The following is an 18,276-nucleotide window of genomic DNA, read 5'->3' as shown; positions in this document are numbered from 1 at the left end:
CAAGCCCTACCTTGATTAGAGTTCTAATACTGGAATTATTTTTATAAGCAAGGTCTAATTACACAGTCAATTTAATTACAAGGACCTAGAGTTCATGCTTGCCTATTTTAACAGCTTGATCATGTTGCATGCTTTAAATCAGATTTCTGTATTAACATCTATTTATATTAATTTACAATCTATTTCAGCCAGCTGCCATAATGGATTAGATGTTACTAACATAATATGGTTGTAATCTTGGCATGCAAAGGTTTGCTCAAGTACCACTGTATGCTGGTACAATAGCTGGACAGTGTTCTCTGAGCACACTTGTACACCCACTCCTTCCTTTTCATTGCACAGCACAGCCCTGGAAGTGCTGAAGCACCATCTCTCCAACAATGTAAAAGGAGTTAGCAAGTCTGAATAGTTCCAACCAAAACATTGACACCAACACATCTGTAATCAAAAACTTGCTAGACAGGACTACTGAAACTCCAACCCTCTTCTCTCAAGCTGCATTTTTGAATTTCTCTCATTCTGCTATAATATACCTCCAGGTGTAGTGCCCCAGATTTGGGGAATTTATTGTAGAAAATATTCTTCACAAGGTCAATTTGGAAGGCTATGCTACAAGTTTGAATATGTCAGCTGTTTAAAAGTTCACTGTCTGTAACAAATGTCAGTTTTCTTCCCTCCTTTGCATGCACTTGAGAAAACCTCATTACCTCAAACGTGACAAAATATTCAAGACTCTAAACATGAAAATACTGCATTGTGTTTTCAGTTCAGTAATGCCTCAGATGAATATCAGAAGAAAATCGTCACAGCAATAACACAAAGATTTTTAAAGTCCTTTATTAATCTGAATATAAAAAAGACAGAAGCTGCCTACAATATAGGACAAAGCTCTTGCTTCATGAGGAAACAAAATTTTCTTTACAAAGTGAAAAAATAAATACCCTCTTAGAGTAAGGTTTATATGCTAATGTGTCATAAAAAAGTAGAGTTTTAATATTTTGACAAAATGTCTGTGCAAAGAAACAGATGCATAAACACACATTACTGCTACATTAAGGCAATATGAAAAGTATAGTCAGAGAATTTCAGTAAAGTGACAGTGTACTTTTCTAGCTTTGATTAAGCCAGTATTGCACCCAAACATGGTCTCCAGTTCTCTCTGTACCCTGGAGAAGACACTAGGAACCAGAGCCCAAAATGCCCAAGTAGGGGGAGTGGAAATCAAAAACATTTTATTGGGTAAGTAATTTCCTGCTAACGATGCTAACTGAAGAAAGCATTTAAAATTATACAAAACCCTTATAGATTACTGGTGTATGTTTAATAGTTTAAAATCAGTCTCCAAAAATAAAGCCAACTTGAAGAGCAGTTGCCTGCAGCTTCCAAGACCACCAGCCAGAAGTGCACTGTTGGAAAACTGCGAGTACCCTGCCCACTGAGACTGTGAATGAACTGCCATAGCAGTGCTTCCACAGGACACTGGCAACCACAAGACTTTCCTGACCCACCCTCAATACTTGAAGATTAACAATCTTGTCCTCCCTTTCCAAAGCTATTCCCTCAGAATTGTTTTCTGTGTAATAGAATTCTGAGTTAAGCACAGCTGCTTATTGAAGCCTTGTAACTTCAGTTTAAGAACTATTTTTTTAAAAAGAGATCTCTCCTCTTAAAAGCAGTTTACTAAAAGCAGAAGCTATGAGCCTTACTAAACTGGTATGTGTAAAAGCAAGTCTTACTATTAAAATAAACAGTGCAACTGTACTAAGAAAGATTTAGAGCATGTAAAAGAAAAGGCTGTGTTGCTTTTGCCAGGTACATCTGCATGTGTCCACCACATTTCTCCAGGGTTACCGAGCTTTGTGGCAACACTGCCATGCTACAAACTTATGGATCATTCTTTAAAGAACAAGAATCAATTACACTTCTACTCTCAGAAGATGTCCCAAACCATTTAGGACATGCTGAACAAAGAATATTTATGTTAAAAAATGCAGTATATTTTTTTTTTTTTTTGCTTCTGATCGTGCATAGGTGCCAGAGTGATTGCCTTCTTCACAATCAATGGTTGCATTTGTTATTAGTGCAGTTTGAAGGGTACACGATGCATTTGAAGTGTGTACGGAGATCATATCACAGTCAGATTGAGAAGACTGGTGTGGGTTGGCAAGTACACGTGCTGGACATGCTCTACACGAGATCTGCAAACAGGACACGACTGGAAAGGAAAAACATTGGGAAATTATTTTACTTTGTGTTTTGGGAGTCTCTGCACTTCCTGGAGACTTTACATACACAGTAACAGCATTTTTTCCATCATCCCATATTTAAGACAGGGTATGGCTGGAAGCATGCAGCTCATTCTTAGCCTCACTACAAATTACATTAGCACATCATTTAGACAGAATGCTCTCTGAAATTTGTTTGCCACAAAAAAATTTTAGTAGTTTTACTAGAGCATCAACACAAACATATTAATCTATGACCATCAAATATTAAAAAAAAAATCAAACCTTCCACACAAAATGGTAACTCATAACTTAATAGCACTGCATTTACCTGTAACTGGGAAGCACAGGACTTGCAGCAAACTGTGTGGCCACAGGGACAGAAGGTTGAATTTATCTCTTCTTCACAACACACCATACAAAGCATGGACTCCTTCAGCTTGCGCAGCTTCTCTTGCAGGGCTTTTGTTTGTTGGCAGCTGAGACCCTCGCAGTTGTCACAGTTCATGCTGCTTTCTGAAGACTTAAGAGGGGAACTTGGTGGGGTTTGATCACTTCTTGAAACAAGATCCACAATGCCAGCATTATAAAGAGCTCGCCTTGCATGATCATAAACTTCTTTTGATGTTCTTTTAATATCAAAGACGTATTTTTTACCAAGATTAATGTTTTCATTCAGAAATAGAGATGCTAGGTGACCCTTTAAGTCTCGACTATACTGCATCATGACAGCACTGGTGACAGTGTCACACCTATAAAGCAACAGGACAAATGCAAACTTTGTTAGTTAATACCAATACAAGATCCTACAGTAATTTGTTCCCAAAGTTGAAGTAACAGCACTGAAATTAAAGCAATTTAAACCATCTGAGGTAATATTTAAGCTCTTGAATGATCTTTGCATGAAAGTTCTCCTTTGAAAAGTGTAAAATGGAAAGTGACAATTACTTTACATCTTCAAAATGTGAAGTGTCTGGTAAAATGGAGTCAGCCTGTGAAAGGGACTTAAAAGAATTATGCTAACAAAAAGCAAACAGTTGCCTAATCCACAGCTCAGCCTGGCAACACCTTTCTGCATGGCATTTCCAAACATTGCCCTAAAGAATTCCAGTTAAGAGTCTTTGGCTCTCAATTTTTATCATAGAATCAAGTAATGTTTTTAACCCAATTTCCACCCAGTACCTTACATGCTAATATTATGCCATTCTGAAGGGAACCAGTGTAAATGGAGTACAGAGAATTAAGGCATTTGTATTTGCCACTGTGCATTTCAGCCACCCTAACCATGCTTGTCACATATTTCAGTGATCCAGTTGAATTTTCAGAAGCCTATTAAGGCATATCACTTCTCTAGGCAACATAGGAAGGAAAGCACAAACAGAACAGAAGGACTACAGCCTCACAGGGCCTAAGGTCAAAGATCTAAGCTTATAGCCAAATGCTATTGCCAAACTAAAATTCTGCTTAAATTAAAATCAAACTGCAAAGAACAGAAAATTGTAAGCAGATACAAAGATCAAGAAGTAATTGAAATTAGGATGTGGTAGTTAATTTCAAGAAAACACTAAGTGTGTTTGAGAGCTAGTCTTACTGATAAGTGTTGGACACCACATGGGAATGAAAGGGGGTTGAAAAGTTGCCCACCAACAAATGAGTATAGCACCCCACCTTCAAAGAACAACAGGACAGAGACAGTGGATAGCTGCTGGCCTGGAGCAAAATCCTGAGCATGTGAGCAAGGACAGAGGAACTGTAAGAAGGTTTAAATATATGGGATGGGAAGGCAGCATACAGATAACCTAACAACTGAAGGAGCCAAATAAAGGATCTACACATTCTGAATGACCAGATCTGCCCCACTGCTCTCATTCTCTCTCTTACATAGGAACAAAAAATGTATGTATTGCTTATTAAGTATCAAGGAACATAAAAAGTTTATACTTTGAAATGCTGTTATTCACAGTGGGAAAATTTTGCTTATTTTTCTTGTTAGTCCTACCCCACAAAATGGAAAGTAGCAAAAACCTGTTCAGCTTCTGGACTTAAGAGGAAAAGAGAGGCTGCAAAGACAATGGAATTTTGCAGACTATTTCCAAAGTGCAGTTGGACTGCTGGCTGCTCAAGCACTTAGATCAAACACTGGAGAAGAACAGCAGCACATGACTCTGGGGGCAATACTGACCTGTAAAATGCATGTGTCTCTGTAATTGCTCTGTAGAGTCCACTTGCTGCCCTTGTACTGATCATCTTAAACAAGAGAACCACACTATTACCAGATTCCTTGGTAACAGTCAGATATACATTCTTTCCAGACTGAGTTGCCATTTGAACAACAGGATAAGCAATCCTATAAATTAATGTCAAAAAAAGAAAGGTTATTTAGTTGTTAAGGATTAGGGCATTTTTCCACTAACTATTACAGCGCTTTTTTATCAGAAGTTACAATGATTTCTAATGGTAGTCAGCAATGCTGATTAAAGATGCTGGCTCAAAAATATTAATAAAAATCAAGATTATTAAGGTCACTTCTTTATCTCGATTACAAGCAGGTACTGCCCTCAGACCCTACATCCCAATAGTCTCTTTTAGTTATTGTCAGAGCCATTTTGTGTATTGATGGGAAAACTAGGGGTGTGCTCAGTGTTTCTGAAAAATTGATCATGCAAACAGTTCCAGGAAACACATACCTGTTGATTGGACTGAAGTCATCTTTGCAGATGGATATGCCTTCGGGTCCAACACCAATAAGGAGTTTTTGCCCTTCACTATCTCTCACTGAGTGCCACTCTACCCCATAGTTCTCCAGTGTTGTAACAATCTGTAGAATCTGGTATTCAGCAGATGCTTGACTGAGACCTTCTAGCTCCTTGTGCTTTGTAATAATGCTGTTGATAAAATGATTAAGGATAGGTGAAATAATTCAAATATCTGCTGTTACTGTCAGCAGCTTTAACATAGGTTTTTAGATGACCTAGTTAAACAGATTAGTAAATGCTCCTGACCTGCTTTATCTGTCTATAGATTTCCAGCAATTATGAACTGAAAATTGTTGAGAATTACCAAAACATCCTAAGAATGTCAAGGAGAAAGCATTGTGCATTTGCTTAGAAATGAAAAAGCTACATGTAATCAAAGCTTTCCAAATAACACCATCAGCCCCAACATATTTCCCTGAGCTACCACTAAGTTTATAGTTAAAGAAAACACCACAGAAAAGTATGAAACACAATGTTTCCTGATATTCAGGAGCTATGAAGATGTTTCAGAATTCTGTTTACTTTTCAGAGTAAGGGTACTAAGCCAAATAAATTCCTTCATTCACAAGTACAGGTCTAAGACAGACTTACAATTTAAATACCCTGCTCCAGATACTTAAATATATCTGTATTTCCTCACCTACCAGAGATTTCCTAAGAAAAAACCAACCAACCAGCCAAAACTTCACCTCATAACTGAACTTAAAAATTTAACTGAAATCAGAACATCAAACATTCAGGTTTGAGATTTTGAACTCCAAAGCTATTACTGTAAAATTACTCATTTACACTATATCACCAGCAATTAAATGCATAACAAAATCTTCTGCTGTTGGTCTCCAAAAAGGAAAATAGATGATTGTGCTTTTTACCTCTCCAAAATGGTAGTGGTGAGCTCTTTTGCACACAACTCCTCATAACTGTACTTGGCAGTGTTCTGGTTATAATCTCCAAACTTCATCTGTGCCAACAATGCACTAAGTTCAATTGCATGCTCTGAAGAACACTGAAGATTACCAGCAAGAAGATCTTCTTTTATATGCAAGAAAAACATATGCCTGCAACACAATCAGAAACATTTGCTCACACAGTGTTACATGATATCTGTAATCAAGACAAGTAACAAGTAACATCCCAGCTATGTTTGGTAATCAAGAATTTGCAATGAATGCACCAAGGAGATGAAGCCTGGCATGAGGCAAAGAAAAGGGCCTCCATCTTATTCTTTACTTACTCTTAAAAACAAAGCTACAACTGAAGGTGGCATCTAAAATCACTGCTAAAAGAAAAGGGCACTTCACCATCATCCTGAATATCTCAAGAATGAGAACTGCTTTAACTCCTAAGGCCACTCAGTAATTTCAATTTAGTGAGTAAAGTATCAATGAAAGATTTCAATTTGTTTCCCATGTTTACATTTTTGTTGTGACTTACAGGTTATTCTTCATTTCACAAAAGCAAATTTGGGAAAAGCATCTGAAAACATTCACACTTCTGTTGTGCAAGAGGGGAAGCCATACTCTCTCTGCACACTGGAAATGCCCCTGCCCCTACAGCCACGGTGTTTTTGCCAAGAACAGGATTAACAGAGCAACTTGAAATACCTGCAAAGGCATTGGGGAATGAAATAGAAAAACAGCTATGGTGTAAGCATTCGTCAGATCAACCTTTGCACTTGAGACCAAGACAGGTTTGACAGCTTGCTGAAAACTCAAAAAGCTGCTCTTCATTATCTAATAGGTTACTTGACAGACAAATCAGCATTTTCACCAACATTAACAGCAACATGTCATAATCCCCTATGGGTTGGCCTATCTTCTACAGATCATCCTTGTTTTCCTTCAGGGGACACAATATAAATTTTTTACCATTTAAGGCTCAATGTATGTATGGAAGCCAGATGGAGTATTATGTATCACAGAAAAAAAATCTTTCAATAAATGAAGCCTAGCACCCACAGGGATGTGTCTTGGCTTCCACAGGAACACAACATTTACTCTTCTAAAATGAAGTCGAATCTACTTTTAAGAAAAGCTTTACTGAAGCTCTGTATTTAACCTCTCATCACTGAAGTTGAAGATGCTAATAAGTGATGAGCGTTCCTTCCAATTGGAATTTTGAGCCTTACATATATTGTTGTAGCATTCTATAATTGCTCTGTACAACAAGGCAAATAAGACTTTTTTCAGAATTATTAGTAAATACAGAACTCACAAGAGTTGAGTTCTTTCTTAGCTCTGTTGGTAAATGTTGCAACTAAGAAGATACCAGCCCAAAAGAAGCCTCATATCCACAATTTTTTGAATCAGGACAAAACAGAATTGATATTAAATTGTCCTGTAAGCTTTCCTACAGTCCACTTCCTGCAAGGATTCACAGCTCCAACACTTCCCTTTGCAAACCATTTGTCATGCTACAGCATCATGCAAGTTGTGATGCAAGTGCCTCATTGCATCACTCTCAACAACCCACACCCTTCAGCAGTTCTAGAGGGGGGTCTGGTGGAAGCCAATGTCCTCACACTGTGCAGGACACAACCTGAGGTGGCAAGGGGACCAGACCTTCAGAGAGAGTTGTGTCCACTGTCAGCAGGTTATTCCTTCTTTAGGCTGTTTTTTTGAGAGTCAAACCACTGCTCCCATGTGTTTCTCCTACCTTGCAGAGTCACAGCTCTTTGGGCTTGGGGCCCAGAAGGGCATATCTGTGGCCTTTTAAGATTATTTAGTTGTACAGACTCTTTTTTTGTGCTCAGCACATAGATTTAAAGAATTCAGTATAAATTAGGAAAACACCAGGGCCAAAATAAATTAAAATAGTAGGCCTTTCCCTAAGTCTAATCAACATTTCATAAAATAAACAGCTTCTCATGCACTCTTGATCCTCTGACAATACTAGAACAGGATTTCCAGTCATTTTAAGTACTAATTAAACAATTTCAAAGAAAGATTAGACTTTTTTTCTCATTAGCTAAAACACATTTACAACTACCACACCTAAAATATTGTATATTCAGGGTTTTTTTCATATGACAGCACTGACTACACAGGGTAAAGTCAAGAGTTCTCCCCTTACTGGGAAGAGTTTATTGACACCTCAAGGGGAGCTGAAAACCAAAATATTGCTCCTGCAAATACAGATGAATTACAGAAACAGCAGATGCATGGCTTGTCACATTCCATTACTACAAAGCCAGTAATGGCACAGGAAGACAAATGGGTTTAAAGCACAATGTGAAGTAGCATCACATCAGCTAATGTGCAGTAGCTTCCCTTAACTGGCTCACAGCACATAAGGGAAAGCATCTCACAAATACTCAGCTACTTTGCATTTTTTTTGATAAATAGAACAAACAGCACATATAAAGGACGGTTATTGCAAAGTAACTAGCTATGCAAATTCAGTCCATCTGCACCTAAATAACCTAAACTGCACCCATAACAGGGCAGTGAAGAACTTCACACTGACCTGTTAGAGCAGATGGCCTGAACCAAAGGCAGCAGAGAATGTGCTACCTGAACTTTGTGTGTGTGTGTGTTGGTGGGATTTTTTGTTTGTTCTTGGAGGTTTTGTGTTTGTTTAGACTCTAAGTGTGTTTGACAAAGAAAAGGCACCTAGAAACTGAAGGACAGTGAGGGTTATGAACACATCAGAAAAAGTGGTTTGGATTAGCCCATCCTGCTGCAGAGTGCACTCCTTCAAAGTTATATTAATATCCATTGTAAAATCATTCCTCTTCGAAGGTCCAAAACATGACACTAGCCACAATCTGATAACAAACACAGACTTAATTGTTTTTAACACTAAACTAAACAAAGTCTTTTGATCCTTAAAGAAAAAGGCCTAAGAATGTGATTTTATTGCTGAATACAGTCAAGCAAAACTAAAGCATCAGGATCCTTGATGCAGTTCCTTATCTAATTCTGCAAATCCTAAAGGACCCATTAGACTGTCTTGTAGAAAACCTGCTCATATCACAGATACTATTAGTTAGTTACAAGAAAGGATTTATCTAAGTTTTTGTAAATTAGATTGTGACCTAATCACTTCATACACAATCCACCATCCTGTCTCTCTTTCAGAACCTTTAGATATGATTAAAAAAAATTAAGACTTTTCTCACCTCTAAAGATAGTCAGGTTGAACAGCAAAAGATACATTTTTTCCAAGGAATTATTTCAGCACTAGTATTTTAGACTTACTGGAATTCTTACATAGCAACTTTTAGAACAATGAACTGTTAAAACTAAAAACTGGACTGTTTTTACATTCCCTAAAGGTTGCATTTCCAGCATTGCTGGGAGAAAAGCTGAAGTTTGTCCACCATATAAGAAACGAAATGTTTTTGTTTCTGCATCATTCACACTTCAGTTGCCCTTGATACATTAATATTACATGTTACAAATTTGAGAAGTCAGACCAAAGGTATGTCTGACTGTTCCTACCCCCCACCCCAGCCCCAACAATCCCTTAGCACATTCTGCAGCTTTTTACTACCCTCGCCGAGGGTTTGTTTAGTCTTTAAATCTCCACAAAGTTCAAACTCTGAACTTTGCCCATCAACTGCTGTGACTCCTTGTCATCCTAACACCTGCCAGACACCTTGGGACATTGATCAACTAGTGGCAGCTTTAAGGACAAGCAGAACTTCCCGTGGCACTTATAGCCCAAGTTCTGTACATGTGACAGCATGAGCACAAAAGACAAGTCTGTGTAACCCAAAATTGCCTTTTCTGCCCCTCTGAACCCCATGCTACCTACACATACCTGTGCATTCAATTGTGGAACATTTTCCTCTGAGTTTGGCAGCTCAAAACACTACCTAAGCACACTGACTAGAGGGCAACACATTAAGTTTGCTAAAGCTACACTCCATCAGTCACTGCCCAGACAGATTTCTTCCTTTCCAAAAGAACAAAGAGCAGTTCTGCAATTAGAACAAGACCAGATTTTCTTCAAGCATTAGCTACACTGGTGATTTTATATTCATTTTGCATCCTTATTTTTGGATCCATGTTCTGCATATAATTTAAGATTTATGTACATACAAAGCAGTAAAATCAAATGTGGTGTGATTAATGTATTGCAGTTGGATGTAAATAATTTGATACAAAAACTGTAGAAAGGGGAGGTTGCAAGATTTCAGCAGATGGTCCATTTCACAAAAATGTATAGCTATCAAACCAAAGCCACATACCCAGATATCAATCACATTAATTGCTTTTTGCCTCCCTCTGAAGCAATTTATGCAGGCTGACAATACTGAATACTGCTACCAGAAACAGACATCAGTACTTCACAATGGAATTCCAAGAGGGGGCAAATCACCTAGATAGTGTTCATCCAAATGAACTGGCAGTAACAACTCCACAAAAAAATACTATAAAAAATACGTGTAACACAAGATCATATTTTCTTTTGTAACTCATTGAAGACAATTATGTGTATTAGGAATCAAGGCTCTGCAGCACTACTAGTAGTTTCTACTAATATTTTTTAATCAAAACAAGGGAAACAGAGCAAAATGGTAGCTAAAAAATTTAAGCTCTAAATTTAACTGTCAGTGGAGGAAGTGACAAACCCCAATCCTTCACCAAAGAGGTGTCTGCATATGACTAATGACCTCTAGAAGCATAGCCAAAAGACCTCATTCTCTTGCCAGACTACTGGCAAGAATCTTGGCATGCCTCCCAAGGAACTACCTGTTCTCTTTGGGGTAGATGCTCCTTCCTACCGTGCAGTACATTTACTGCTCTGTAGTCTAAAATCAAAATTAAGAGGGATGATTGTTCTCTCTAAAAATATATTGATAAAGATTTCTAAATCTATAGAAAATAATTCTATTTTTAAAAGCAGACAAAGCCACCCTACCTTAAAAAAAGCAATGTTTTTTTCTTTTTTTATGCTCATTATCTATGTTGTTCATTGCTCATAACTGGATAAAAGGTTACCAGCTGCAATTAACTCTGACTTAGACAAACAGATCCATTAAACTCACCCCAGTGTCAATCACAAACGCTTTCATTGCCTGGTAAACAAAGGCCACACCATTGCTGTGCTGGCTACCCAATGTTATAGGATAAAAAGCAAGAAAACCATCCTGTTGTATGTATCTGACTCCTCAACACATCTAAGGCCACTCTTATTTTTAACTAGTTCATCAATACAACTGGACAACACAGCAAAAATTGTACTTTGAAAATATAATTCAAATACTGGCAAACGTCACACAACTTTTTAACAACTTCAAAAACAATAATTGCCACTTTCAAGGTTGGCAAAACACAGCTCTTTTGAACGCTTCATGATACTGTGTGGCTCGCTAGAATTTGACATATTTTGTAGCTTACATGTGAATATTTGGCTTTCAGTCGCGCTACACAAGACAAATAATGCTGAATTGAAAGCCTAAGCCCATCACTCTCCCAGGCTGCTGCCGGGCACCATGGGCGCACGTTTCCAGGCTCCACAGCAGCCTGCGGCCGACGCCCGGAGCTCTCTGCCCAGGGCAGGGCTGCGCTGTCTCACACCGGAGCTGCCTCCCTGCCCCGGACACCGGCACCGCTCCTGGGCACCTCCTCCCGGCCCACCCCCGGCAAAAAGTCTCCTGAAAATTCCCACAGCGAAGTATAATCCTTTCGCTAAGCCCTAGCTCCTTACTGCAATTCAACACTTCACAACATTTGATACGTGAACCACCCACAAGTCATTCAGCAAAGGAGTGAAAAGTAGGTTTGCTTTTTTTCCACCCCTAACTGTTGCACGACCTATCAAAGAAATAGGAAACAGTGAAAATGAACAAGACACAAGCCAGAGTTATGATCTCGATCTTGGACCATCACATGTGTCTTTGAGCAAAGAGGTAACAATCCTTTTCAAGCCAGTGTGATTTTCCATGCTAAAGAAAACTTATAGCTAGCTCTTCAAATGCCTCTAAAGCAGCATGCTGTTCACATCTCAGACTTGTCTGTAAATCTCTGACAGCAGCAGATTAAATTTGAATGACATTCTTGCACTGAAGCGCTTTTATTCCATTGAAAACAAGTCTAAACTATGAAATCATGTGGTGCAGTTCAGTACCAGGTAGTCAAATAAAAAACCTAAAAGTTGAGATCCAAAGAAGAATAAACTGTTTTTAACCATGTTGTAAAAAAAGTGCAGTAGAAAGGGTTTCTCCACGCACTTCTCAGATTCCCAAAACACTTAGTGAACGTGGTTTGTTGCCACAGTGGTCAGAGGTAAAATTATAACCTGCTGTCTTTGTGCTCTGTAGCAAGAAGGCTGCCTTGTATAAGAATATTAAAATTTGCTGCAATCTTCCTCTGGGCTGATAAAGATAACAGAAGCAGAGGCTGACATTCTGTTGCCAGATTGGATTTCACAGCATGTAGAAACCTGAACATTAAATTGCTACAAACAAACATACACCTGAGTTTTAAACTCCAGTGCAAGGCAAGGGTCTCCAATGAAGCACTGACACTGGGGTTGGCAAAGGTTCCTAAGGATACAGAAAAAACCCTTTGCTTTTTCACTCAGTCACAACGCTTGCCACTATAATCAAGATGAAGCACATCAACAAAATTTAGAATTACTTGCAGCTTCTCAGATTTCAAAAGCGGTCTCAACATGCATCTAATTTATATGTAAAAAGAGGATCAGAAGCTGCAAGCAAAAGACTGGAAAACTTCCCCAGTGTTCTTCACACACAGGACCACAAGGCAACAGCTCTGCCAGAAACACCCCACACATCAAATATGGACACAACAGCTGAAGGAAACGAAGGATACCCATCACTTTCTTCATCAAGACTTTGCAGATAAAGATGAAACAATGTGTCAGCTTTAATTGTACAGCTAATCCTTGCAAATCTATGATATACTTATTGATTTTTGAGTTTGGCAACAGGTTTACAAGTTTTTAATCTTCTCCTTCATGTTTACACACACACTAAGTATGAATTCACAGTTACACACATATGTAAATCCTCAAGCAGACCTAAGTAGGAAAAAAAGCCACTCTACTAAAACCCAGTGTTAACAATCCAGGAGAATAGACATTTACCACAGACACTGGAATTCTAGACCTGCTACATGGGGACTACTGGGCATATACAACTAAAAGGCAGTCATTACAACTTGACATAAAACTTGTATTTGGTTTTAATATATCTCTTCTGGTGCCTAAACCCGGGTTAATTTTTAAATTGTTTGTTAAAAATATTAGTTTCAGAACAGTCTTAACACATAAAAGAAAGCCTGCCCCACCTACATCCTTTTAAGTCATCTTTACAGTGGAGAAATACTTGCTGCTTTGATGTAGGTGTACAAACTCTGTTACATTTTAGCTACACAAGCCAGTATTTGAGGCCCTTGGGGCATGTTTCACCAGTTCAACCTCTCTATTAACTTCCACCTCCTGCCAGGTCTTGCATCGACAGTGCTGAAGGCAGGGACACAGACATCTGTAAAAGCCTGGTGAAGTTGAACAAGCATTCATCAATGATAGCATAAAAATGCCACTTGGAGGTTTCCTCAGATTTTCACCCTGATTTGTGAGCAGAGACACATCTGACATGCTCAGGGTAATCTCTTTCGCCTCATCAGGTATGAAATTGTGTGGCTCCTTTTGTTCAACTCAAATCCCATTTGTTATTTGATTTTATACTTACCAAGAATATTTAAATAAGAGTTTCTTTAAGGAAAAATATTCCACCACATGCCATGGATAGCAGAAAGTATTTACTAAATAAAAGTATATCAGAACTGGAATTCAGTTTAAATGCATTTGCCTAACTGAAACTATTATCCAGGACAACCATGGTCTACCACCACAGCATTCTGAAAACTTCAACCACATTGATGAGCTGAAACCACTGCCCCCCAAAAGCCTCTCCCCTACACATTAGATCAAAAATTAAATTTAAAGCCTTTTTCCTATGAAATAAACATCAAATCAGACTGTCAGCCTCTGACCAAGTTCTTTAGACATTCTTTGCAAAAGCACCGTGTTGTACTCATGGTCTTAATTCTGAAAGTACTAAGTTAATGATTCTGAGAGTAACAAGCTCAGGTGAGTAGTGAAAATGGGTTTTGGCATTATCATACAGACACTAGATTTCAATTGGCCCCATTCCTATTAACTGTACCATCCAAAACTAACAGGAAAAAGTAGTTGGAAGGTCAACATTAAATACACATGTGTACAGCATTCTTTAAAGATAATTCCATTGCAATTCATGTGGTAATCAAACTCAAGGAGAAAAAGCAAGTGTTCCCTACTAATTTTAGAAGACTATTCCTTCTGATTTAATAACAGTAGGACAATTTAGTTAAGAGGACTTGCCACAGAAGCAGCCAGACAGCTGTTTCTTTTGTAGCCTCTAAGGGCCTGTAGCTATATGAAAGTTACTGTAACATAATACCAGACAAAAAGGAATTCAGCAAGTTTTTTTGCACTGTGGGAGGAATTATTTCCTGCCTTTCTGTACTAGTGGTTCAGAATGACCTAGAGTAACACCACAGAACAGAGGTTACTATCGGACACAAAAATACCATATAAAAAGTTTGCTACTGTAACTTAGTTTCTTCCAGTTTCAACGCTAAGTGCTCAAAAAATTACACTCATTGCTTACTGGCAGCTACACGAAGCTTAATGTTGCCAATTTAATTAAATTTTTTATTAAAACAAAGCAATAAACTTCAAAAACACTAAGATTTTAAAACTACATAGAAAAGTCACGCAAAATTACCATATGATAAAAAAATAAAACCAGCATGCAATCACTTTTGTAAGTTACAGAAATTGCAAGCAAAATATTAAATGTGCTTACAACCGTATTTACTCACCTTGTCTGTTCCTGTAAGATAAGATGTGGCTCAACAAAAAACTTGACTCTCAGTTTCAATCGATAAGGGGCTAAACCATCCATCTGCTGGGAGATCCTGTTCCTCAAATTCAGCCATAGATTCTCCCCTTTGCTGCCAGTGAACTGCAGTCCAAAATAATCAACTTCTATAATCCCCAACCTTCTGCAAACCTGAAAGAATAAGATTCTTTACAATCAGGCTACATGACAATGAAAAGTAACATCTGAAGTGGTCTTTCAGACTGCTCACTTAAAGAGCACACTCAAAATTCTGCTGTTAGCACCTTTACACAAGGCTTAATCACTCGGATTTTAGGTTGCATACAAAACAGCCCAGAAAAAAAATGACTAAGCATGCACTAGGAATTTCTCCACTAGCCAAAATACACATGGGCTTCCACGGTCAAATTTCACCCTCAGGACAGACACTTCAGAGGGTCAGCGGATTTCCACGAGAGGAGAATATCTGCTCCTCAACATCGTAGCCAACAGCACTTGCTGGGCAAGCAGGAGTGACGAAGTACAGTCACCCACAAGTTTTACTGATGTGCCAGCAGCACACAGGACTGTTCGTCCGTGTCCCCCCAGCATCCCCACGGCAGCCACAGCCAGGCGGTGGTGACGGAAAGGCGAGAATGCACCTGGCCGGCAGCTCCAGCCCGCTCGGGCCCGGATGGAGAGGGCTGGATGCAGTGGGTGCTACATCCCCCGCCTGTGGCCCCACTCCTGTCCCCTCCCGGGGACACTTCCAGCGGGATTCAGTGGCGAGGCCCGGGCCTGCGCTTCCCACGGGAGAGGGGCTGGAAAGCCCCGTGGCGTGGGATGCAGCACCTCCTGCATTCACCATGGAGAAAGGGTTGGGAAAAAAAAAAAAAAAAAAAAAAAAGAAAAACCCGGAAAATCAAAATAAGAAACCAAAACCGTAAGAGAAGCGGGGAGACTGCGGCGCTCCCCGCCCCCACCGCCGCGGCCGCCCCCGCACGGCCCAGCCCCGCGCCACCGCCGCCCCTCGCCTGGCGCCCGGGCCCCGCCGCGGGGAGAGGGCGGCCGGCTGCCAGGGGAGCCGTGCGGCCGCCGGGCACCAGCGCTCGGCAATGCCCCGTGGTCACCGCTGCGCCCGCCACAGCCCCCGCCCCGAGCGCTGGCGTCCGGCGGGCGGGCGGCGGGGAGAAGCCCCTCACCTGGTTGAGGCAGTCCTCGCCGTTGGCTTTCGCCTCTACCTCCACCTCCATCACCACCGCGTCCGGCCTGGTCACATAGCACAGCATGGTTGGAGACAGCCGGTTCCGCTGCTACCGCCACGGACACCCGGAGCGGCCGCGCTGTCGCTGTCGCCACGGGCTGAGCCCCACACGCGTCGCCCGCCGCCCACGCCCGGACCCCGGCAGCGCCCGTCCCGCGCCCCTCGCCGCCTGCGCGCCGCCTGCGCGCCGCCTGCGCCGCTCCCTCCTTATGTACCCTCTGCCGCCCCGCCCCGCCCGGGCCCGCACCTGCGGACCAATCAGAGGACGCCTCTCGTGGCTGCGGGCCGCCGCCGCCGCCAATCAGCGCCGCCATGGCCGCGCGGGCCCGTGTTGTGCTCGCTCTCTGGCGCCCCCCGCCGTGCCCGCGGGGTCGCGGGGCGCGCTGGGGCCGGTGGCGGGGCTGCCTCAGCCGCCCTCAGCCTGCTTCAGCCCCCCTCAGCCTCCTTCAGCCCCCCTCAGCCTGCTTCAGCCCGCCTCAGCCCCCCTCAGCCTCCTTCAGCCCCCGTCAGCCTCCTTCAGCCCCCGTCAGCTTCCCTCAACCTCGCTCAGCCCGCCTCACCCCCTCTCAGCCCCCCTCAGCCTCCGTCAGCCTTCCTTAGCCCCCCTCACCCTCCCTCAGCCGCCAGGGCCCGGAGCTGCTCACCCTGGCGTTGTGTCCACTTAAATGAAAGCAAGGTGTGCTCTTCCAAGTGCAGGTGGGGGCCAAGCCTGCTGGGCAGGAACAATCTGTGATGCATGTGAGAAGAGGGCAGCCATGGGCTGTATGACAACCAAATACTGCCTTCATAGAATCACAGGATTGGTTAGGTTGGAAAAGACCTTTGAGATCGTCGAGTCCCACCTATGATGCACCATGTCAACTACTAGACTATGGCACTGAGTGTCATGTTGAGTCCTTCCTTAAACACCTGCGGGGGCAGTGTCTCCACCACCTCTCTGGACAGCCCATTCCAATGGCTAATCACCTTTTCTGTGAACAAATTATTTCTAATTTCCAAACTAAACTTCCCCTGGTGCAGCTTGAGACTATGTCCTCTTGTCCCATTGCTGGTTGACTGGTATAAGAGGCTGCTCCCCACCTGGCTACACCCTCCTTTCAGGGCACTGTAGAAAGTGATGAAGTCCCCCTGAGCCCTGGCTCATGTCCCAGCTTTCAAACACTCATTTTTTGTTAAATGCAAGATAAAATTCAAATTGATATTCTCACTCCCATACTCTCTTTGGCCTCTTCAACTCTGTTATGAAGAATGCAAAACCCTGAGGAAGATGGAAATTTGAAGAATGACTGGTCAAGCCCTGTCACGGCCTCCATGCACCACCATGCCAAGGGATACTGGAGATTTTACACTGCTTAGACTCTGTAGACATGAATCTCGTAGATGATTCCTAACCAGGAGAAGAACACTTACACCAGGCAAGCCCTTGGAATTATGTGTTTGTCAAGCATACCCAAGGTGCATAAAGTGGTTTATGGCTGCTTTAACAATGTAAATTGAAACAACAGGGAGGACTAAGTACAAAATGCACGCTGTGTATGTTGCCCAAGAGAAGTGTAGATCAAAGACATACTGAGCAGTGCAGTGGTAAGGAACAAGTAGGCTGTCACCAGGCAGAAGACTGTAAGATATTTCAGCTTTTTCTCTCAGACAGTGCCCAAAGGGTTGCAGCGGGCACTTGTCACATGAGCTGTCTCCTGTGTGCAGACAAAGTAGCTGAACAAGTAGCTGTGACAGGAAATGGGGATCTGGAAACAGAGTGAAGTATAATAGGAAGAACAAACCACAGCACTAATACAAGGTCACCACAGGGCTGAATATTAGCTTGTTCACATGTGTATGGGTCACTTGTTTCTGTTTCACAATTTCTGCTATGCTTGTCAGGGTTGTTAGTTTTTCCATTTTTAACAACAAAAAAATGCTCAGAACTGATGCTTATTCTGCTGGGAACTCTTGCACACAAGGTATATGGAGCTTGATCCATTTTGTTCGTGTGAACTCTAGAAGACCTCTCAGCTCTGAACCAGGCAGAACAGTAGCAGACAAATAAGGGTCAGGACACAAGATGTCAAACCTGAGTGGTGCCACATTTCACCTGCACACTTCCTACCTCAGATTTTCCTGCTCAGGTCTAGAGTGTTTAATTTGAAGAACTTACAGTCTTAAAGGACCAGATTCATAGAGTGGTAGGTT

At 41.4% G+C, this 18,276-nt stretch overlaps 1 protein-coding gene across 1 annotated transcript; it reads right to left on the bottom strand.

Annotated features, from left to right (window-relative positions):
- Positions 1 to 821: 821 nt before the first annotated feature.
- MYLIP (myosin regulatory light chain interacting protein) lies at positions 822 to 16,215 on the bottom strand. The gene is made up of 7 exons (XM_063160222.1): positions 16,025 to 16,215; positions 14,824 to 15,014; positions 5,854 to 6,039; positions 4,913 to 5,110; positions 4,408 to 4,572; positions 2,557 to 2,977; positions 822 to 2,215 (listed from the first exon to the last, which is right to left on the bottom strand). Exons 1-7 carry the CDS (start codon positions 16,109 to 16,111, stop codon positions 2,126 to 2,128), a joined length of 1,338 nt encoding a protein of 445 aa, XP_063016292.1. The 5' UTR covers positions 16,112 to 16,215; the 3' UTR covers positions 822 to 2,125.
- Between the last annotated feature and the right edge of the window lie 2,061 nt (positions 16,216 to 18,276).

This window comes from Melospiza melodia, chromosome 1, assembly GCF_035770615.1.
Source record: "Melospiza melodia melodia isolate bMelMel2 chromosome 1, bMelMel2.pri, whole genome shotgun sequence".
Classification (NCBI taxonomy): domain Eukaryota; kingdom Metazoa; phylum Chordata; class Aves; order Passeriformes; family Passerellidae; genus Melospiza; species Melospiza melodia.
This window is presented reverse-complemented; position numbering and strand designations above follow the sequence as displayed.

What these genes read in the sequence shown, in the direction of transcription:
- MYLIP (XM_063160222.1), bottom strand. Translation starts at nt 16,111, where the DNA reads ATGCTGTGCTATGTGACCAGGCCGGACGCGGTGGTGATGGAGGTGGAG. An exon ending in GCGAGGACTGCCTCAACCAG is followed by an intron (nt 15,015 to 16,024) that starts GTGAGGGGCTTC and finishes TTATTCTTTCAG; the next exon opens with GTTTGCAGAAGGTTGGGGAT. An exon ending in GACTTCAGTCCAATCAACAG is followed by an intron (nt 4,573 to 4,912) that starts GTATGTGTTTCC and finishes ATTAATTTATAG; the next exon opens with GATTGCTTATCCTGTTGTTC.